This window comes from Marmota monax, unplaced genomic scaffold (assembly GCF_021218885.2).
Source record: "Marmota monax isolate L192 unplaced genomic scaffold, Marmota_monax_Labrador192_F-V1.1 WCK01_AAM20220418_F8-fsc00044, whole genome shotgun sequence".
Lineage (NCBI taxonomy): Eukaryota > Metazoa > Chordata > Mammalia > Rodentia > Sciuridae > Marmota > Marmota monax.
The window spans coordinates 12406218-12430705 of NW_026695198.1; the positions used below are offsets into that span (position 1 = coordinate 12406218).

At 34.9% G+C, this 24488-nt stretch overlaps 1 protein-coding gene across 3 annotated transcripts in view; it reads left to right on the top strand.

Annotated features, from left to right (window-relative positions):
- The first annotated feature begins 1861 nt into the window (after window positions 1-1861).
- Ubxn2b (UBX domain protein 2B) overlaps window positions 1862-24488 on the top strand; it is a 33962-nt gene continuing 11335 nt past the window's right edge. For 2 of the 3 annotated variants that reach the window (XM_046428558.2, XM_046428559.2), the window contains exons 1-6: window positions 1862-1990; window positions 7994-8097; window positions 12896-13046; window positions 15463-15546; window positions 16327-16436; window positions 18775-18912. In XM_046428558.2, the coding sequence (XP_046284514.1) occupies window positions 1907-1990; window positions 7994-8097; window positions 12896-13046; window positions 15463-15546; window positions 16327-16436; window positions 18775-18912 (671 nt within the window). In that variant the 5' untranslated portion in view covers window positions 1862-1906. Of the gene's footprint in view, window positions 1991-7993; window positions 8098-12895; window positions 13047-15462; window positions 15547-16326; window positions 16437-16759; window positions 16851-18774; window positions 18913-24488 lie in introns of those variants that run through there. The other variant, XM_046428560.2, reaches the window with a different exon arrangement.

Sequence of the window (24488 nt, forward strand, 5' to 3'; positions counted from 1 at the left end):
TAGTGACCTCTGATCTTGATCTCTGAGATATCTAGCAGAAGTAAAATTACACAAATGTGAGTCCCATTTCAGTTGGAGTTGGAAATAGTTTATAAATGGATAGGCTTGTATTTCTTTCTGGTCGCTCCTGAAGATCTCTGTTATTTATCCTTACCTTCCATGAATGGAAAATGAGCTTTGAAAATAGTCAAATCTGAGTTTGGGTTATGGATCTCTCTTGCCTTCATTCATCCATTCATTCATTCAACACTTATTAAAAGTACATGTTCCATCTGAATCTGGCTCAAGCCTATGTAAATTGATTGTCTAGATATGTTTCTACCCTACTATCCCATAACCATCTTTTGTAATTTCTCCCAAACTTCAACCCTGTATTACGCTGCTGACATAAATAATGATAGTTCAAATATCTATGACTTGGTACTTACCTTTACTTGTGGTCCTTTCTGGTCCAAGTTCTACTTGGAAGTAAGTCCTCCTCAAGACTCAGCTGAAATGGCACTGTTCAATTCTTGTTAAAGATAGAGTTAGGGATTTTTAGTGCAAAATTTTGCATTAAAAAGAGTATTGGAACAACAAATGCAAGGTTTAGAATCTGGTATTCCATTTAGTAGAGGATGAATTTAGTCATTACATATGTTTTCTTTGGTATAACATAGTAATTACTAATTTTACAGAGAGATAAATGAGATTTCATATGGAATACATTCTGGGGCAGAAAAAAATTTCTCTCTTGAGTTTCTAGCTGGGCCTAAGAATTAAATTGATATAAAAGAGATTAACAGGAGAAAAATGTGCAAATTTTAAATAAAATTTTACATGTACATGGGTGTCTACCAAAGAAAATGAAGGAAAATGAAGACCTGAATAAGCATCCGAGTTTATATACTAGACTGAACAAAGAGTGGAAGTTTTGGAAAAGGAACTAGGAAGGTGTGGGTTAGTTTTAAAAGGTCTGTTTGTACAGACTTCTCTGGGCCTTGACTCCTTGTCTCTGGTGGTAAGACTTCTTTCCAGGGAAGGCATCTTTCACATGAGGATTGTTTCTTCCTTTCAGAAAGAGAAAGGAAGGTTAAGAGTGATCTTCTTGCACCTGCTGTTTTTTCAAGTGCCTTTGGCTGAAAAGAATTAACACGCCAAAGCAGCATATTTGGAGGATATATTTTTCTGAGCTCCAACATTTGCATAGTGCGCACAGTAGACACCAACAGAATATTCCCCCTTCAAACCCACCCCACGTTCCTCTTATAACACTTCCTCAAAACTCCACCAAAAATTACATGTTATTGTCTGTTTACATGTTTCTTTTGCCCACTAGATTGTGAGATTCACAATGACTGGGCCTATTTCTTTTTGCTTTCATATCGCGAATGCATAAAAGTACTCGGGATATGACAGATGTTTAAATAAATCCCAGTTGAATAAAGAAGGATTAATGGTCTCCAGTTGGATTCTAAGTTTTCAGGGTGCTCTTTGCTCCCAATACCAATCCATGCTGTGAAGGCCATGTGCTATTCAGTCCTTGACAGGGAGGAGAGAATTTGACTACCACTAGGCAGGTGAGGCCGAATGTTCACCTGATCAAACATCCAAAGGACGTTTTCCTTGCTGAATTAGGAACCGGTAAGTCATCGCTGCTCGTTAGGGCAGTCTACAGCGCCTTCAAGTGTGCAGCAGAGTGAACTCCAGACTGCAGCCGAAAAATATTAAGGAAAGTAGACTGACAGGCGAGAAAGCGCCGGCCGGACGCAAGCGCTCGGGAACCAAGTCGCAAGCGCGCTTCGTTGCGTTCCGCCCAGTCCCCGGGAGTTCACGGCACGGCTCCGCCCCTTCTCGCAGTTGCTAAGCAACTACCCCGGAAGTCGCAGGAAGCGCGTCCGCGGCGGGCGCCGCGAGCCGGCGGAAAATGGCGGAGGGTGGTGTTCCAGAGCCGGAGGAGCAGGAGAGGAGGTCTTCTAAGCCAGGGCCCCCGAGCGCGCGGGACTTACAGGTGCGCGAGTTGCTGAGGCCAGGGGTGCTGTTGCGGGCGGGGCCGGGCCGGTGACAGTGCGAGCGAGCGTGGGTCAGAGGCCGCTTTAGACCGGCTGAGCCCTTTCTGGACTCCCTCTAGGGATGGAATTGAGACTCCTGCTTGGGGGTCACTTCAGGGAAGTGCATTGCACCGTGGTGGATTTGGAAACAGATGCCCAAGTCTCTCCCGGGCGCACCTCGTCCCCCTTTTACCCCGTGTACAATGCACGAAGCAGCTGTTAGTTTGCAAGGGCATTTTGCGGCGTCGGGTGAGCTTCCTTCCTGAGACTTGAGAGAAAGAATTAGTAAGGACGGTGATAAATCCGCAGACACTTAGGAAGTAATAATGGGTGCTGACTTTTTCTTGTCTCAGTTGCCCTTTCTAACTTTATTATTTAAATGTAAAAGTAGTTCCTTTCCATCAAGTACCTTTTTTGGAAGGGGGGAGGGTTAACTAAAGCAATTCATCCTACACATGCGTATAAGGTGGTTGTGAAGAGTGGTCTCTAAAACAGTGCACTTAGAAATGGGGAGGGAAATAAAAACTTTGTATTGTTATAGGACACTGACTTAGTTGGCTAAATACCAGTGCACCAAATCTTATTGTTTATCAGATTCTAACATCACTTGGCTAATGCTTGGCTTTTTTCTGCCCTCTTATAAAATCATTGATAAAACTCAACAAATAAATCTAAGGAGCTGTCACTAAAAATAAATGTGATTGAATCCACAACCATTGACATAAGGTTGTATTTATAGCCACACTTTGATTCTACTTCTTTGAGCAAACATGCTGACCACCTGCCATGTAACTTACTGCTAAGCTTTGGGAAATGCAGAAATAAATAGGACATCTAACCCATAGTCTGTGCTGGATACTGTGGAAAGTTATTAAATGAAATTGTAGGAGGCTACCAATTTAAGTAGGGCATCTAGATTGGGCCCAACAGACGAAAACAAAACAGAACTTAACTATAACTCAGCTTTGATTGGTTACATGTGGCCCTGTACCCACTTTACTAGTTAAGCTGTTAATGGTTGATTGACCAAGCAGTAGCTAATTAAGTTTTCTGTGCCTCCCTTCCATTTTTCTATAAATGTTATAGGATCACATTGTTGCTTGGAGTTTTCCTAACCTGCTTTGGTTTTGGGAATCTCCCCTTCATAAGTTGTTTTGCTTGGCTTTATTTTACTAATAAGTAAATTCTGCTAAATTTAGTTGGTCTGAGGAATATCCCTTTTTAACAGTACAGAAGTGTAAAAGGCATTTCTACCTTTTGGAAACCTTCATACTTTTTTGGAGAAATAGGATAACATTTAATGATGTATCATTGAGGACTGAAAGAAGTAGTTCATAAGGTAGAGAATTTGGAGAATGAAGAGATCATTTTAATGTTAGATGAACTCAATGATAGTTCCAGTGCCTGTAGTTTTTTCAGTAGTAAATAAAAGCAAGGAACACACAGCTTCTATTTACCTCATCTTTTCTAATATAGAACTAAGGGCAGTGTGGGGTGTTGAGAAAATGGATTAGTGGCTAGATCAACTTTGGTTTGCATTTTGGTCCTGCCACTTCACAGTTGTGTGAATTTAGGAGAAGTGTCTTAACTTCTCTCAGCCTCATTGTCATCATTTGTAAATGGAAGGTGTGATAGTGATGGTGTGGGTTGTGGGGATTAAGTAATGCCGATGGAGGGACTCCAAAAAATCCCTATATTATCCTTGGGCTCAGCCCTTTTACTATGTAATCATTGTTTAGTGCCATTAAAGTTAAAATAACCTCAGACCCTTTTCTAATTTAAACCCACTTCTTTTTATGTGCACAGTAAGCACTTGCTACTTGGCAGATTACTTACATACATACTTAATCCAGTGGATTATTAATGATTTGAGATGTTCTGATGTTAATTTTGAGAACCTTCATTTCTCCCCTAAATTGGAAGATTCTTTTTTCATCTCCTATCTGCTTTATGGTAGGTAGGTCAGTAGGAATGTAATTAATTTATGAATGTGATTTGGTATATCAAATACTGTATTTATTGATATTCTTTCCCTTAGAATCTAATTAGAATATAAAAAAACTTGTAAGAAATTTAAAAATAATGAAAATGATGATTATATCAAGAAATAAAGTATATTAACAAAGGTTAAAATAATTGGATAATGTTCTTCCCAACTGGTTTCATGGACATTGATTACTTATGGATTGTCTTGTTTAATCTAGACCTGTGTAAGTGGCTACCCAGTTAAGTGCAGTTTTCAGTAGATTCTTCTTACTTCCCTCCAATTCATGGGACAGGTTACCTTGGCAACAGGTTGGAGCAGGGCAGGTTCTTGATAACATCCCTCAGGGGACAGTCTCCAACTTCCCAGACTCACTCAAAATTGGCCTCCTAGATCCAACGTGACAGGATTTACCTATCTACACTGATTGCCTGTCTAATTCTGGCTTCATAATTATGTTCTGTGGGAAAGTTTGGGCTAGTACTATTAGTGATGAGAGTAAGTCTAAAAACATCTCTGCTGCTTACTAGTATTTCTGAATGTTTGCAAGATCTTTATGTGTTTTGGAGCCCTTCAGTTCATCCACACACAGGGTTTGGCTTTACAATTCATTAAGATATTGTTTGTTTCTGTCGCAGTTTTCCTCCAGAATAAAGTCAAAAGGAAAAATTTTCTGTTCTTAATCCTTTGCTTCCATATTGAGGTTGGAATTTGGGGTAGAGGGTGGATTAGGGATAACCAATATTAAGGAATTGGATTTGAATTAATTTGGATGATCTTGATAATACTGTAAGTCAGGAAAGATTAAGAATGTCTAATACTGTGTTAAATTTGCTGCAAGTATCCTAATCATGTTGTATATCATTATTCTGTAACATTGGTTCTCAACTTTAGTGTGCATCACCAGGAAGACTTGTTAAAGCAGGTTGGGCCTTGCCCCAGCTTTAACTCAGTAGAAATAGAGTGGGACTAGAGTATATGTATTTCTCACAAATTCCCAAGTGATATTGGTGTAGCTATTCTGGATAATAAACCCTTATTACATCCTGTAGTACTTGTCACCATAAGGCTGAGAGTATAAGTATTGCTAATCTCTTGCTGTATACTTGATTGTCTTTAGTTACTTTGCTTCAGTTTTGTTTTTCCATTTTTTAATTTGTTTTGCTTCAGTTTTTAAAGTTTTTCACATATCAAATTCTAAAGGAAAGATTCTTAGTACAGGTTAAGTATTTCCATAGCCTAAAATCTTGGGACCAGAAGTTTTTCAGATTTGGGATTTTTTTCAGATTTTGAAATTTTTGCATAGATTTTACCAGTTGAGTATCCCTAACCTAAAAATCTAAGCCCCCAAATGGTCCAAAGTCTAAAACTTTTGGAGTGCCAGCATGATGCACTCTCTCTGTATTATAGAAACCTTTTCTTAAATTTTGAGATTTTATTGTTAGTATGTTGGTATTGACAGTACTTCAATTAATTTTGATCAATTTAAAATAATATTTTGTTTTTGTGGTGTCATCTGCTATATCAAATATATAAATTACGCTTTTAAAATATTTACTAATGAATTTATGTTATATGATACAACATGGCATCAACTTCCTCTAAATATCATTTATTTATCTCTAAGTTAATGATATGTCATAAGTAACTAAACCTTTCAGCCAGGTAGACTCCTTACTGTGGTTATCATTTTCCCAGTATTCTTATTTTGTTAATATGTTTCACATTCCATGGAGGCAAAGGCATTATTTTATTTATTCATTTATTTTTCAGAAGGAAAATATTATTTGATTGGCAGCATTTATTCAGATTTTCTTAAAGCAGAAAACAAGGAAAAGAAATATAGCAAAATCTCAATTAAAAATATATATATATATCTAAATCTGTATCTCTGATTCATGTGTTAGTCTTTCAAAACTCAATGTGGATGGTAAGTGCCAAATAAGTACTATCTTAGAAATAGCTTGGGAATCTTAAAATGTAAGAACAAAAGTACACAATTACAGATCGAGAGCATCCCTAATCAGAAAATCCAAAATGCTGCAAAATCCTTAATGGTTTTAACACATGAGTATTGGATTTTGGAGCATTTCAGGTTTTAGAATTTTGGACTAGGGATGCTCAACCAGTAGATTCTGTGCAATTATTTCAAAATCTAGACCTTTGAAGCCTAAAGCATTCTATTACAAGCCTTTCAGTTAAGAGATACTTAACCTGTAATGACAACATGATACTTCATATAAATATTGTTAAGGAGATAACATATACTATGAGGATTTAGAAAAGAAAGATATTTAGTTAAGAAAAAAAAAAGCTTTCACATAGGTTGTTTGAGAAGGCCCAAATACAGATAGCATTTGGCATCAGTGGGAATAGGAATAACATAAAAGTAATTCTTAGAGCTGAAATAATATAATCAGCTAAGTAGGAAATCTACCAAAGAACATCATTCTGAATGAAGAGATTTCAGGGAGGTAAAATTGCTGAAAACTTTACATTCACATCATTGTTCACAGGTTTTTTTCCCCCTTTCCCACCTCTTTGTTTTTTTAAGGGTGGGATAATAAAGGACAATAAGCAGATACATAGGTAACACTACTGGAAGAAATCTTGGGAAAAATGAATCATTGATACAATCAGTGCAAAACATTTTTAAAATAATAATCTTTTAGGAGTGGAACCAACTTGCTTTGTGCTTTATGTACCTTATGAAATTTTTTATAGACATTTAAAGATTTGAGAACTAAGGCTAAAAGAGCTTAGGTAATTTGTCCACAATTACACAGTAAGCACCTAAATTAAGATTTGACTTCAGTTCTTTAAGATTACAAAGCAATTTATAATTTAAATTAGAAATCTAAAATTCCATGTTAGAAGTATGAAAATAGTTGTACTTGTGAGGGGGTAGGGTAGGGATTAAAAAAATTAGAAAAAGTAGAGCCTTTCATTTTTGTGTTTTACGTATAATTTATAAGTCTACTACTTCCATCTTCAACAGGTTGGCTCTTCTTTTTGTACTGAGGAAAGAATTTAATTCATGGAAATGTTTTTCATATTTCTGTGCTTCCAAAAGGAGCACTTTATCAGTTTTGTTTGTTTTTGACCAAAAAATCCTAAGGACTATGGTTATGCTAGTTGTAATTGAATAGCCTAGCCACAAAGGACATTAAGGAAAAATTTTGAGTTATTGTCCAGATGTCAAAAGTGAAAAAAAAAAATACTGAAATATTGGAAATACTGTTTTTGAATTCCTTTTCTAGAACAAATATAGTTTGTTTATTTCATTTTGGAGATATCCAGATATATATCTATAATGTATAATTTGGTAACATTGCTATCTAACTGGTACATAAACCATATACACACACAAACACACTTAATTTATTTTCTTATTTCATTTTCAGAAACTCATTTTGCTAAATTTGATGAAATTTTATATCTGGTAGACTTTTAAACAGTATTTTTGAAAAAAATTTATGTGCTTGAAATTTGAAAATACCTCAATTTATTTTAGGAGGTCTGATAAAAAAGCCCATATTCATGTGAAACATTTTCAAGAATTCTTAAGGCTTCTCACTCTCCAGATAGCCCACTTTCTCCCTTGAATATGTATGCCTTACTTTCCTAAATAAGTCTTTGCCTCAAAAAATATATATATATTAAAAGAATTGGAGAATTATGGAGAATTATGCAGATATGAATTTTTAAGTGAATTCTTACCTAATATGGATTTTGAAACTTGGTAATTGAAAATAAGCAACTACTATGACTTCATTTTGCATTTATAAATAGAATTTTGAATAATTTTATTAAATCACAATGAGTATATTTTGGAAGGGTTTATCTTTTGAAGCAACAGTCTTCATTTTTTCGTTTTAAGTCTTTCCCACTCAATTTCAAGTTAATATTTCTATCCATAAGTAATATAGGAGAGTTTATTTCCAGTGTTATGCTTTATAACAAGTCTGTTATTGTGTAGTTGGCCTTGGCAGAATTATATGAAGATGAAGTGAAATGCAAATCTTCCAAGTCTGATAGATCTAAAGCTACCATCTTTAAGAGCCCACGAACACCACCTCAACGGTAAGCTTTGTTTTAAAAAACTATAGCCCTTTTAAAGTTAGTAATCCCAAATTATTTTAAATGGTCTTGGGTTTTTTTTTTTAAAACTATGATTTCTTAAAATTAATATTATTACTATTCCTATTAATATTACTATTCCTAAAATTTTTATAGTCAAAATGCTAAAAGAAAATTACCTTAAATACCTGGTAAAATAGGCATCATATGAAATAATGTCTTGAATGCTGTTTTTCTTAGGCACAATGGTTCCTTTTTTTTGAGTCATAGGACTCATTGAGGATCCAATGAAACCTGTGGGCCCTTTCCTTCCAAAGCAAAAATAATGTGTGATTTCATCCGATTTTAAGGGTTCATTTGTTTCTTAAAGCCCATCCGTGAAGCTGTCTGTCTTTTTGTTGTTCGTTTAAGACTCTATAACTTCTAACTCTACTTCTGTAGTATCATGCTTTGTCTAATAAACTACCTCCTGGATAGTATTTGCTATTGCCAAAATCCCTGAACTATAAAGAGAACCAGCTGTGGAGACTTAAGAGATAAGAATCAACTATACTTTATTGCCATGAATATTTTCATTAACACCTTGTCAGTACTAGAAATCTTATCCCTGTGGAGAAACTTGAATTTAGTTATTATGTCTTATTCTCAGAAAGTCTGTAATTTTATCAAAAGTTAAAAAGTTAACTGGAAATCACTTTTTCTTATTTGTCCCTATACATTCTTTTTGTACGGGAGTTAAAAATGACATGTTTTTCTGGACCTGAATAAAAATAAAAACAATATTGGTAACTTCTCTACCAACTTTTTATATTAAGAATTTGAAACCCACAAAAAATCAAAAAGTTAGTTCAACAAATGAATGCTGTATATAATTCATATGTATTCACTAATCATTACTATGTTAAAACATTATAGTGGTGCACACACACTCTCATTTGATTTACTCAGCTATTTCAAAGGAAATTGTAGGCATCATGGCACTTTACCGCTATGTTCTTCAGCTTGCATCCTCTAAGCACACACATCTTTGTAACCTTACTAACGTATTATACCTTAAAATATTAACAGTGATGCAATGAGATATTGTCTTTACTCTTATACTTCTTACAGCCTTTTCTTGGGATTAGGATCCAGCCAAGAACCATATACTGATTTTGATTATTCCTATTTTGAATCTTTGAAGCCTGACCATTCTCCCTTCCTTTTTATTGTTTGTTTTTAGCTTGCCTACATAATCTAAACTTTATTACGTTGACTTTTTAAAGAGTCTAGACCAAATGTTTTATAAAATATTCCACCTTCTAGATCATTGTTTTCTCATGATTAGATTCTTGTTAAAACATTTTTGTCAAGACTACTAGATAAGTGATACTGTTTGCTTTTTATTATATTACATCAGGAACCATATAATTTCAAGTTTTTCCACTATTGGTGAATATGTTCACTTGGTTAAGGTGCTGACCACCACATCACTCCATTGTAAGGTACAGTTTTTCTTTTGTAATCAGCAGGTTGGTATCTTGGCATGGTTTGAATATCCTATCCTATCATTTAATTCTTATTTGTTACATATACGTATATACGTATAAACAACATAATTTTTATTGCTTCCTTAATATATGCATTCTCCCAAGTTTTAAAAGTACTGAATATATTTTTGTATGCCTAAGTTTTAATTATTAAATATTTGGTTTTTGCTTCCCCAGTTTGAATATATTTTGAATGACTTAATTTACTCTTGGTGTAGCAAATCCAAAATTTGAGTTTTTATAATAAAAGATAAAAGTATTACTAATTTTCTTGCTATCCTTGTATAATCCTTAAGATATTTCAATCCTTAAGATATCAGTGGTTTTACTTTTTTTTTTTTTTTGCTGACATGTTGTTGTTGTTAATAGTTAGATAATGTATTTTGTTTTGGTTTGGTTTTGGTGCTAGGGATTGAACCCTTATGGTAAGCATGCACTCTGCCACTGAGCTACACCTCCAACCAATAATGAGGTTTTTAAGGATTTTGTACCTCAGATTTTATCTCTAGAATTTTTATGTATTAAAAGGATAAACTCCCTTAAAAGGTGAGACTTATTACACTATTTTTAGTCACCTAAGATACAGTGTATAGCAAATTATTGGCAATCTTTTTTCTAAGTGATATTTTTCTAACACTGAAATATAAGCTTTCACATTCAGTATCACCATTTGCCCAGTGTCATTGTATTTCTATTGTTTATTTAGTGTAGAAAATATTGCTTCTGTGTCTACCTCCTTGAACACTGTTAGAAATCCAGACGGTTATATGTTCCTTGTCATTTTAAACTAATAGATTTTCATTGTCTGAAATTTTAGACATAATATTTTTGTTTTTAGTTTATAAGAGAAGGTACATAATCCACAGAAAAACCTTCAAAATACAGTCCAACACCTACCTTAACATATTCACCCACAAAAATCTACATATCACACATAAAATTTAACTGTCCTCTACAAAGTTGTATTCTGGTATTGTTTTCAGAATTAAATGAGATAAATTGTATAAAGTGCCTAGTACACCATTGTACCTTAAAAGATTATTAGACTCTAGCTAGGTTTGGTGGTGTATTCCTATAATCCCAGCAATTGGGGAGGATGAAGCAGCTGGATCATGAGTTCAAAGCCAGCCTCAGCAAAAGCAAGGCACTAAGCAACTCAGCGAGACCCTGTCTCTAAATAAAATACAAAATAGGCCTGGGGATGTGGCTCAGTGGTTGAATGTCCCTGAGTTCAATCTCTAGTACCTAAAGTAAATAAATAATAAAGATTATTAGAGTCTAGGCAAGTAAAGAAGACAAGGAACAAAATTCCAGGCATAGAGGAGAATATAATCAGAATAACAGGAGAGATAGGAACCAATATTTACATGAGTCAAAAATAAGGTTGAATATTAAAAAAAAAAAAATGTTGGTTAAGTTCTTCATGAGTGTATGACCTGTGCTCGCTCTCACACAGGGCCCCACATTTAGAGCCCTGTGCTTCATTTAATGCTTTACTGTTTTGAGAGCCTTAATAATTTTTTAATAAGGGACCTATATTTTTATTTTGTACTGGACCCAAGAAATTATGAAGCCAGTCATGGATATAGCCATATGATGGACATCCTGGAAAGCCAATAAATGAGTTGCGTAGGAACTATGAGCCCTAGTGATATAACTTAAGTATTTGGGTAATTATTGAGAATTAAAGAGACTAGCAAAGGAGAGTATACTCTTATACAATTCATATTAATTTTAGTTTGTTAAAAAGTGCCAGGTTCATGAAGTTGTGATTCTTTTGTTCTTAGAACTACTCCTGTGAGTATTTCTGTGTGAATTGACACTCGACAGAGGAAGGCTTCCATAGGCTCTTGCTTGGGATAAACTTAGTACTTCTCCCTAGCATTGTTGGGATGAAAGTCTGCCTCACCCACAGCAGTTAATGGGGTTCTGCTAGTGTCTACTTGTTTCTAGTTGGATTTTTTCCTTTGACTTACAGTAGACTGAGAGTTGATCAGCTGTTCCCTCTATCCTGTTCAGTTTTGTATTTGCTAATTCTTAAAAAAATCTTGAAGGTGACCTCTATTCCTAGTCTCCAGTGCTGGGATAATCCCTTCCTATCCCATTATAGTATTGTTTTGTGAGTCAGTTCAGTGTGAATTCAGAACTGGAATGGAAGGTATGAGTAATTAAATATGTGAACTTTGATTGGCATCTTATACTATAAGTCTCGATGGGGATACTGTGGTTATATTTAATGAGACACCCTTGATTGAAAAAAATCTTGGAAGTAATCTTAGGTAAAGGAAATTTTTGTGTTTCCCCAGGAGCATTTATAAAGTTGGATGGGGATAAGTGCTACACAGAAAATACACTGAAATTAGTCAGTGCATAGAAAATACACTGGAAAAAACTGCACATGATCCAAATTATTTACTTTTAACACAGGAAATCATAATAGAGTAGGTCTTTTCAATCTAAAAATTTCTGAGGAATAAGTCCTTTTTGTATAGAATTAGATGTTTACATTGTGTAAATCTAGATATCTCTTCACTGACTAGGTTGCTACTAAGTGTGGATTCCTTGGTGGGGAAGACTAGCTTCTGATTGTAGATAACTGCTTTTCCTCACCACATCAAAAGAGCCTGATTTATGAAAAGAGGTGCATTTGATTAGCAGACACAGCAGAGGGAGGAAGCAAGTATATAATTTGCTAGGCTACATGGGGAACTTGCTGTCAGAATCTCTGCAAACTCAGTGAGAATGTAATGAAATAAGCCAGTCCCCAAAAATCAAAGGCCTAATGTTTTCTCTGATTTGTGGATGCTAACCCTTAACAAGGGAGGGTGGGGAGGTGAAGTTCATTGAATTAGACAAAGGAGAATGAAGGGAAGGGAAGGGAAGGGGAATGGGAATAGGAAAGACAGTAGAATGAATTGGACGTAACTTTCCTATGCTCACATATGAGTACACAACCAGTGTAACTCCACATCATGTACAACCATAGGAAGGGGATCCTAATTGGAATGGGTTGTACTCCATTTTTGCATAATATGTCAGAATTACACTCTGCTGTCATGTATATCTAAAAATAACAAATTAACAAAATAAAAGAAAATATAGGAACTGTCTCCTATTTGATCTTTTCCTTAATCTCTTTTTAAAAATTAAATACTTCACAGGAGTCAAGAATGCCTCGTTTAAATAAAAGTTATTTCATGAAAATATGTAGCTTCTTGTGAAGTAGCTTATGTCTGTTGTACATTTTTATTCATGAACTATACCATTTAAAGGTTTTATTCAGGTGAACATGAATATAGTGGTTTACATATTGTTCGACCATCAACTGGGAAAATTGTGAATGAACTTTTCAAAGAGGCACGGGAACATGGGGCCATCCCTCTGAATGAAGCCACACGATCTTCAAGTGAGGACAAATCCAAGGTTGGTGTTATTTCTGTGTCTGATTTCATTAATATTATGTGCAAACATTGTTTTTATAACCGTTTGTTTTAAATATTTCATTTTATGAGATTATAATCTAATAATGACTGAAAATTGAGGCAGTTTCTTAAATTTCTACATAATTTTTTACCTTTTAATTTGGAAATAGGTTCAAAGGAATATGCATGTACCTTTCATCTAGTTTTCGCCAGTGATACCATTTTGCATGATTAGAGTGTAAGATCAAAGCCAGGAATTTGCTGTGGTTCCATATCATTTTATCACTTGTATAGATTTGTGCAGTCACTAACACATTCAATAAAAGTTCTTCGTGGTGTTCCTTTTAATAATTATACCCACCACCTTCTCTCCTATCATCCCTAATCTCTGACCACTGCTAATCTATTTCCCATCTCCATAATTTTATAATATTCAGAATGTGATACAAATTGAATAATATATGACTTTGGGGGTGCATCCTTTATCATTCAGCATAATCCCCTTGAGTTCCATCAGAGTTATTTTATATTTCAGTACTTTGTCCCCTTTTATTCCTGAGTAGCATTCTGTGGTATGGATATACCACATTTTAAGTATTCATCTGTTGAGGCTGTTTCTAGCTTAATTTGCATTTTCTTTTTCATGTGCTTATTTGCCATTGTCTTTGTTATCTTTCTCAATGAAATGTCTCTTTATGGCTTTTGCCTATTTTCTTTTGTTGTTTTTTTGTGTTTTAAGACAGGCTCTTGCTACATTGCCAGGCTAGTCTCAAACTTTTGGATTCCAGCAATTCTTTTTTCTGAGTAGCTGGGACTACAGGCACACTTCATCTTGCCTTGTTCCACCCATTTTCTAACTGAATTGTTTTGTTACTGTTCAGTTTTGAGAAGTCTTTATATATTTTAATCAATATGGATTCTTGGGCACACATATGGTTTGCGAATACTTTTTCCCCCACACTGGAATTTGTATTTTCTTCCTCTTAATGGGTTATTTTGCAAAGCAAAAGTTTTGAATTTTAAAATCCAATTTATCTTTTTCTATTATGGATCATGCTTTTGATGTCTAATTTTCATCTACCTTTAGGTATAAAGATTTTTCCTATTATCTAGAAAAGTTCTATAGTTTCACATTTTATATTTAAACCTATTGCCCATTTTAAATTAATTTTTACAAGGCATGAGATTTATATCAAAATACAGTTTTCTAGATGGGCGAGGTGGCACCCGCCTGTAATCCCAGTGACTTGGAAGGCTGACACAGGAGGATCCCAAGTTCAGAGTCAGCTTAGCAACTTAGTGAGGCCCAAAGCAACTTAGAGAGACCCTGTCTTCAGATGTAAAATAGAAATGATTGGGGATGTGGCTCAGTGGTTAAGTACCCCTGGGTTGGGTTCAATCCCTGGTTAAATATATATACATACATACATATGTTTTCCCCCATAAGGATGTCCACTTGCATTAGCATTGTTTGTTGAAAAGGGCTCTCTTCCTTCCATTGCATTGCTTTAAACAGCTTTTATAACTATATCAACTGATACAGTATTGGTATTTCGAAGACTTCAAGTGTCTTTGTGCATATATTTTTATAATCAGCATTTCTTAGTCTATAATTCCTCCCGTCAAAATTATCTGGGGACTTTTTCTAAACTACCATATGACTTTGAGGCTCAATAGATTTGAGTTGTACCTAGACATGTGTTTTGAAAAAGCTTTTCTGATAGTTTTGGTATTCATTGTTGAGAACCACTATTCTAAATGAAACCTAAATTTTTGTCTTCATTGTTTGTCAACCACTTGAAATTCTCTTTCAATCAGGCCTTAAGGTTATTTTAGTTTATATCAGTTCTCCAATTCTGGAAGAAAAATATGGAATTGATATGATTTAGTTTATAGAAAAGAAAGCAATGTAATCATTAAAGACTCATTCAAGATATAAATGATGATTAAAAGGAATGCTATTTTACTTCATAACTTATTTCTACTTCAGGAATAGAAGACCTTGTGGTAAGTACTACAAAAAAATACAATCATAGCTAACTTCTTATACTTACGTAAACTTATAAATGTGTGGAGCCTTTTTTCAAGGTAGTGTATACTTATTTATAAAATCGTTTCTTTGTTCTGTAAAGCTCTTATAAGACATCATAAAATGTTTTCACATGTTTATACTTGAAAATACATTTCAGTGTATAAATGCATATCTTAGTTTTAGACACTAATGTTTTTGAGACAGACCTTAATTTCTTAAGTACACTTTTCTATAATAGAAGAATTTTATACCTCTATAAAATTTTCCTAAGAAGTATGAACCAATTTGGTAAACTATAATTTATCTAGTTTTAAAATATCAAATATAATAACACTTAGCTTAATATGTCTTGGTAAATTTTTAACTCACTTTCTGTGTATTTTAGTCATTTACAGGTGGAGGATACAGATTGGGTAATTCCTTTTGTAAGCGGTCTGAATATATATATGGAGAAAATCAGCTGCAAGATGTAGGTACAATAGTGACAATGAAACTGTATAGGCGTTTGCCTTCAGTACTATTTATTTTAAGATTTAAACTTAATATCTTTTGTTGTTTTTTAATTAACATTTAATAAACGGACCAATATGTGGTTTTCAGTCTCAATTTTAAGGTTTTTTTAATCTCATTCATGCCTGGACATAGAGATTCATAACTAGTTGAAAGCATGTGTAATTCACTGTCAGAATTAACTTACATGTATAATAATTATTTTAAATTATATTCTGTAATAGTAATACAATGAGCTGGATTGTAAACATAGGACACCTAAAGTCATTCATTGTTTCTGTTGCCTTTGGAAATTTTGGAGTTAGAATTTCATTTTAAACATTAATAGTTCCTTGGGGTGTCACTAGAAGTTCAATCTTGCCTCTTGGCTTGAATATTTAAGCTCTGGAATACAGAAGAGTTTGGGTACAGGTGGAAGAGTAGTGTAGGAGTAGCAGGATGCCAGCTGGATGCTGTCTTGTTGCTTTTGTTTTCTCAGTGTCACATGAGTAATTGTACTTCAAGTCCAGGATCCACCTGCAGGACCTTTAGTATTTGCAACCTTTGTCAATTTGATAAGCTAAAAATAAATCTGCTAAGCAAACACACAGGGTTTCATGTCTTTTAATTATGAATAAAGAATAGTGCAAATGGCTCTCTATTTAAATAAATAAATGGTGTAATATATTTTGAGATATCACATTTGAAACTTAAAACTATGGAGATGGGTTTTTTAACTTTTTATTTCTATGTCTAAAAGGTTCAAATTTTGCTTAAACTGTGGAGTAATGGCTTCAGTTTAGATGATGGCGAATTGAGACCTTACAGTGACCCAACAAATGCTCAATTTTTGGAGTCTGTTAAGAGAGGGTAAGATATTTTATTTATATTCTATTTGTTAGTTGGAATAGGACTTTTTAATTTTTATTTATTTTTTTAAACAGACTACCATTTAGTAGTGCATTACTAGTTTTTAAGAAAGGGCTACTGGAATATATTCGATAACTGACTACTGGGGAAATGCTTAATTTTTTTCTTTGTGGGGAAGGGGCATTGGATATTAGCCCCATTTTAAATCTGATTGAAACTGTGGATTCAACTCCAAGAACAAACATCTTAATGTAATATGTCATTGTATTAATGAGCACGTAGCTGCCCATCTACTAAGCCACTGTCCTGCTTACTGTTGACAGGGTGACTCTCATTGCATGTATGCCTGAAATTCAGCACCTTATATTAGAAAGCTTTTAAAGTGGCATTACTACTGGCAGAAGATTTCAAAAGGTTAGTTTGAAGTTATAATTTGTGGAAATAAACCATACAGTGCTCTGACCCATCCAAAGAACATTGTAACTCACCAGACCTTCTTGCTAAAGGATGGGAAATAAATTGATTTTACTATAATAAAAGCTCTTCTGCATTGTGGTTTCACTAGCTGATAATGGGATTATTATCATCATCATTCGTAGTGTAGAACTACAACTAAATGCATAAGATTGACTCTCAGTTAGGAGATTTAAATAGCAGTAAGGGACCAGAGTAGATTATACTCTGTAGAAATTGTAGATGGAGCCTTTCCAGGTGATGAAACATGTTCAGGAAGAGTGGCTGAAGTGACTCAATTCTTTGGAGTTGAAGTGACCAAGACGGAAAGGCATTTGAGAAGATGAATTAGCAAAAGTTTTGAAATAAATTCTGCACAGATATTGTCGGGATACCAAACAAAGGCAAGATATGCAATAAACAGTATATTGAACTCACTGAGAAGGTGGGTAGCTGTCCTAAGCAGCAGTATATGATGGTAGCAAATACTCACGTATAATAGTTTAAGTCAATTCTATGGTCTCGAAAACTTACAGTCACTGGGAAGAGCTGGGTGGGGGAAGTGTATAGCTGCTAAGTGAGAACTAGTATTACTGTTGAAATTGATACTAATTTCAAGATGGTAAAAAGACATATTAATGATTTGATATTATGAGATTGATAAAAACTAATTTTTTCTAAAAAATAATCCATAAACTTTGTAGATTAATTTTCAGACAAATGCTATATTTAAGAAATTTTTAAATTTGAACCATACCATATCACCAAATACAAATTATTATCAAGAAAAATTTTAGAAAAGTCTCTTTGAAGAAAATGAATATCAGCTAGTAGTTCTTAACTATAAAAACTCATTATCTTCTTTTTATAGTATTTTAAATACTGTCTTCATTATCTTAAAAGAACTTATAGATCATTTATATTCTGCTTGTACACATTATTTCTTTAAAAAATGGATATATTATCTAAAATATATTGAAGAAATTAAGGAAAAGAGTTTATCACAATTTGTATTTCAGTTTGTAAATGCCCAAATATGAGCACACCATAAGTAGTAGACATAAGTTACAGCCATGTATAGTAGTTAGTGTATACCTCTGTGCAGTCTAGCACTTCTCTAAATGTGACAAGTATAAACAGAATAATGAGGTATGTGAAATCGTCAGCTTAATTACAACAAGTGACATTGCATTCAAGGACTTGATCAAGTTCCAGACAAAACAAAATGCAATCTTCCCTTGGTTTGTGTGGTAGATATGCCTGGAAATTTCAAAATATATTAATGAAACACCTCAAAAGTGGATTTTATTTGTAGGACAGAAGTAGATTTGGAGCTGAGACATAATACAGTGTTGTCATCCATGTGAATCTCTGTCGGGGCACATGGTAAATTTGTGGAACCCAAGACAAGTCTTTGTTGTGTAAGACAAGTGCCCCCATTGCCTGTAGCTCACATCTCCTGCGCCTGATGCTGAATGACAGCTGTGCTCACCAGTCACCTAGTGATTCAGGAACACCTGTATTAGTTTTCAGAACTTCCTTCAGGGAGCTTAGAAGTAGACACTTAAATTAACAATTTGTCCTCATAGGAATTTTCTAATGCTAATTTAGCTATCAACTGCTGTCTTACAATTTTAAAAATTTGGTTGTCACAGTGATAGCCAAAACATTGCTTTGCTGAGAATAGCTAAGAAACTGTGAGATAAGAAAGAGCAACTTGGACTGATCATGGAAATTTTTATAAGTTAAAAACTGTTGTTTTTTAGTGTAGCTTATAATCGATAACAATAATCTCAACAATGTAGGTTAAGTTTTGAAAAACTTAAAAGCTTCCTCCCCACTCCTTTTTTATTTTTATTTATTTATTTTTTGTTTGTTTTTAAAGAGAGATTCCTCTGGAGCTTCAGCGACTGGTTCATGGAGGCCAAGTGAATTTGGATATGGAAGATCATCAGGATCAAGAATACATAAAACCTAGATTGAGATTCAAGGCTTTTAGCGGAGAAGGGCAAAAACTTGGAAGGTAAAATTCCTACAATGAGAAAAATTCTTCTTTGTTCAACCAGAATTTTCTTAGAATAAAAATACCAAAATGACTTGGGCAGTAAAAACTGAAGTATGAAGACTTTACTGGTGGAATCATATATGCAGAAAGGGGAAATAACTAGGGAATGATATTGGCCAGATTATATTGTGTGCACATAAGAATATATAACAACAAATCCCACATCATAAGTAGTAGTTAGACATAAGTTACATTCTGTATAGCTATAATGCACCAATTAAAAAGAGGGGGAGAGAAAACAATGAGTCAAACATGCAAATCTGATATTACTAGCAGGCAGTATTTAGTAGCGATTATCACATTCCTGGTCCTCTAGGCACTTTGCATGCATTAACTCAGTAACAACTCTTTGATGTAGAGAAATATTATTATTCCATTTTGCAGATGCAGTAGTTTTCCTTAGGTGATTGAGTTGCTCATGAGCTTATGGGATTCAAACCCTGACACTCTGCAGTCTATACTTTTCACCACTACTCCTTGTTTCAGATTCCATGGTTTCAAAGGAAAATCATAAAGAGTTGTCAAATAGATAAAACAGTGTATATCTTACATCACAACTTTAAACATGCATATCTACCCTAAGTAACCAATAAGCTGTGTTCCTGTACTAAATAGGAGCAGTGTGCTTAGATGAGTGGTTTCCAATGATTTTTAAGCACCCACATTTTTTCTTTAAGTTATGAAAGCCCAATATGCAAAACCTGAGCTGTTCATAAATCTTATACATTTGTACAAATTACCCTCTATCCACATATTGTAGATGATGTGAAATTGTGGAATTGGTGATGTTTCCAAAGTATACATCTTTCGAGCTTCTTTTTCCTCCCCCACCCTCTCAGTGCTGGGACTGAACCCATACTAGGCAAGTGCTCTACCTCTGATCTATATCCCCAAGTCTTCTTTGTCTTGTGCACACTATCTATTCCCTTCTCCTTTCTCAAAATAGGAAGGGGTTTAATATTGCTTCTTTATACTTTGCTACTCCTAGTCTCCTTTTCTGTATACTTTTCTCCTGCTAGAAACTGGTTCCTCAGACATACCAGGGAGCCTGGAATTTTCGTTGACCCAGCTTTATTTTTTAGGATTCAAACCTGTCAAACTGTACTTGGAGTTTTTCTCCTTCATTTCTTCTTACTGCCAACACAAGTCAGGACCACCACCACCACTCCCAGCCCACAATACTGGGGGTTGAACCTGAACTCAGAGGTGCTCTACATCCTAAGCCCTTTTTATTTTTTTATTTTGACACAGGGTCTTGCCTGTTAATCATTAGCCATATGGTCAGAGTTCTTATTATAGAACCAGGCTGGCCTTGAATTTGCAATCCTGCTGCCGCGCGACCAGCACGCTAGCTTCATACTAGAGGTCCTAAACATAGAAGTTAACTAGTGAGATCAAAGTAAAGACACATAAACTCAATTTACCTTTTTCTTGCCCAGCTCAGAGACAGCCCTTCCTGGCTCCTGCCTCGAGCCACCTGGTGTGGTAGCGAGGTTTATACAAGAGATCAGCAGGAGAGAGGAAGAGCACGCCAGAGAGTGGGATTTTATTGGGGAACAAGAAATTCAGGGGAAAATTCCATCCAATGAAGGTCAAGGGGGACAGCATTCCAAGGTCAAGGTCAATGATTGGTCTCGGGGTCAATGGTCAGTCACACCCCCACATGGACGGGCTCTCGCACCTAAAAAGGGTGGGGATAAGTTCTGACACAGCTGGCCGGAACGCCTCACACTCAGTCAGGGAGGTACTCAATCACGTGTGAGAACAGCTTCCCACATCCTGCCTCAGTCATTCTGAGTTAGTGGGATTACAGACATGCATCACTGTGCCCAACCAAGCTTCTCTTGCATTGTGTTATTTCTTCACTCCTCTTGCTTATATACCTAGGAAACAGTCCTCCCCCATCACCACCACATTTTTTTTTTTAAGCCCTTCTCTCTTTGGCTTGGTATTTATTGAGATTATGATTTTAATTAGAAGGAATAAAATGCCCAGTCATCTCTTTGCTACATACCTATTCTTTCTTTGTTACATAAATTTTAACCAAGAATTAATATTGGAATATACATCCTTTAAAAAGCATACTAAATCAGAATTTAGACTGAAGAAGGTAGTATAAAAGAAAAACAGGGCTGGGGTTGTGGCTCAGTGGTAGAGCGCTTACCTAGCATGTGTGAGGCACTGGGTTCAAATCTCAGCACCGCATACAAATAAATAAAAGGAAAGGTCTATTGACACCTTAAATAAATAAATAAAACTACTGTTTATTAAAAAAAGAAAAGAAAAACAACTAAGAGCCAATGATTATAATATGCAAATTCAATTTGTGAAAATAAGAGTATTATATGATGATAGTATCTCTCACAAATCTCAGCCTTTTTCCTTGTAAGACAAATAGCTAGAGAAAATGACAGAAAAGAAAGAAATATCTAAAAGAGTGACCAAGATCAGTGGTGAGAATGCCTGTTAATCATTAGCCATATGGTCAGGATTCTGATTTTATAGAAAACAATCTACTTGCTATTTTAATTAGTAAGGGGTTTCTTACATAGTTTGTAAAATTTCTGGGAAAAAGAAAACCAAGATTTTCTTGGTCAGGAGATAGAAACATAATATAGCACTATTCTGAGAAAGTACCCCCTGCCCCCGTCAACTGTCCAGTACCCACAAAGCTAGGGCAGAAACACAAGAACATTCCATCATGATTTCTGTAGAAGAGCTGAATGCCTCCGCCACCCTGGTGATCAGAAGAGCTGCATAGCTTCCATTTCATAGGACTTACTTTGACCAAACAAGTTTAGTCTTCCCTTGGTGTCTATAAGGGTTTGGTTCTAGGATCCCTGTACATACCAAAATCCATGGATACTCAAATCCCTTTATATAAATGGCATAGTATAGTCATGCCCTGCGTAATGACATCTCCGTCAAAAACAGATCACATATATGGTGATGGTCCATAGGATTATAATGGATCTGAAAAATTCCTATTGATTGGTGGAATAGTCACTCTAACATTATAGCACAACATAGTACATGTTTGTGGTGGTGCTGGTATAAACAAACCATCCATGCTGCCCCATACATAAAACTAGGGCACATACAATTACTTGCAATGTATAATATTTGGTGACAAATGACTAAGTTACTGGTTTTTATATTTACTATAAGTTTTATTGTTGTTTAGAGTGTATTCCTACTTATAAAGAGAAAATTTAACTATAAGGCAGTATGCTGTATTTACTGGCAGCAGTCTTAGACATCTCATGTTTATCACTTCTCTTACATTATTTTCTTTATGCTTGATTTGATTTGATATTTTGTTCATCATAGATCTAGGTCAGACAGCCTATCCCATATATGTACGCTGTATAGGCTAGGTGTGTAAGTACAATCTGTGAAAACACAGCAATGGAATCATCTAATGATACATTTCTTAAGTGACACATAACTATTTTCTTATAACTTATGCACATCCTCACATACACTTTGTCATCCCTAGATTACTTATAATACCTAATACAATGTAAGTACTATGTAAATGGTTACTATACTTTGTTTAGTGAATAATGACAATCCATAGATGTAAGAACCCTCAGATATAAAGCAGATGGTATAGGTTTGTTTGGTAAGAGGGTAGATTTATAAAACCCAAGCTACAGGGAGTCTGAGAAATGTAGTCTTTAAATTTTTCAGCTTCACATATATAGAAAATTTAAACTAGAAAGAAATTTGGGTGATAATGTGAGCCTTTATACGGATGAACTCAAATGTTGATTGAGTATCTAATATTTCTAAAAGAAGTGAAGGATCTCTAAAGTTTACATTAAGGTTTTACATTAAGAAATATTTTATGAGACAGAAGGTGGTAGAGCGCATAAGGCCCCAAGTTTAATCCCCAGCACCAAAAAAAGAAACAAAGAAAGATATTAAAATAAAAGTTTCATAGTTAAGCTTCATCTCCTTAGAAAGTAGCTTTCTAATATGATTCATTTCCCCAGAGTTCTAGGCAACTATTTACAAAACACAGAAAAAGAAGCAAATAAAGCAGAAAGGGCATTTTCTTCCATGGATGTCAGTCTAATTACAAATTGAACATTACGTTGATGAAAGCTAACAGTTTTTTATTGTGATATGTCAATAATTATGAGGTAAATTTAAACACAGTAAAAGCATTACCCAGTCAGTACCCTCACATAACAGAAGCAAAAAATTCATAGATGGGAAACTGCACATTTCTATAATGAGAGAATAAATGTATTATTGAATAAAAGAGCTTGGTGAGCTAGAGTAAAGCCCAAAAAATAAAAGACCTAAAAAACACAATCATTTTGATAGGATGGATTATAAGACATTCACCAAAGGCTTTTGAACTGTAATAAAATGATAAAGGTGGTAACTTGAAGCAAATCTCTTAATGCCTAAAAAAATAGTCACCTCCTGTTTCCTCTGCTTGCTACCCTGTCCCACAAAGCCATTGCACTTGAATTTTGACTTCATCTTGGTCCCTGGACCCTTAAGGGTTCTCTTCTCTAATGCCTAATAGCTCCTTCCTGCCTTTCTTTTTTCTTATCCCAGTTTTTTGGCAGCTCTCACCTGACTGCAGCCTTTGAATCATCTGCTCTTGTGGCTTGGTGCTGCTGGGTATAGCCTCAGCTATACTAGACAAGTAGTACTGATTCTTCCCCATTCTCACAGGACTGATTCCAGAGGCCACTTGCTTTTCTAAGTCTTTGGTCTACCTGTGCTTCTCATGCCCTGCAGATTTCTTTGCTTCCAATTTTTTCTGAGGAAACAGAGCCTGACAGAAACTTTCTTTTTTTTTTTTCCAATCTTTTCTTTTTAGTTATGCATGATAGTAGAATGTATTTTGACATATCATACATACATGGAGTGTAACTTCCCATTTTTGCAGTTGTACATGATGTGGAGTTATACTGGCCATGTATTTATATATGAACATAGTAATGTTACGTCTGATTCATTCTACAGTCTTTCCTATTCCCCCTTTTCCCCTCATCAATTCATTGAAACCCGCCCCCCACCTACGCCTATTTTGAGTCAGCATCCACATATCAGAGAGAACATTTGGCCTTTGCCTTTTGGGATTGGCTTATTTCATTTAGCATGATAGTCTCTAGTTCCATTCATTTACCGGCAAATGCCATAATTTTATTCTCTTTATGGCTGAGTAATATTCCATGTGTACATTTTATTTATCCATTTATCTATTGGGGAGCCCCTAGGTTGGTTCCGTAGTTTAACTATCATGAATTGAGCTGCTATAAACATTGATGTGGCCTCATCACTGTAGTATGCTGATTTTAAGTCCTTTGGGCATAAACCAAGGAGTGGAATAGCTGGGTCAAATGGTAATTCTATTCCAAATTTTCTGAGAAGCCTCTGTACTGCTCTCTATAATGGTTGCAACAGTTTGTAGTCCCACTAGCAAAGTATAAATATACCTTTTCCACACATCCTCACCAACACTTATTATTACTTATATTCTTGAAAATTGCCATTCTGACTAAAGTCAG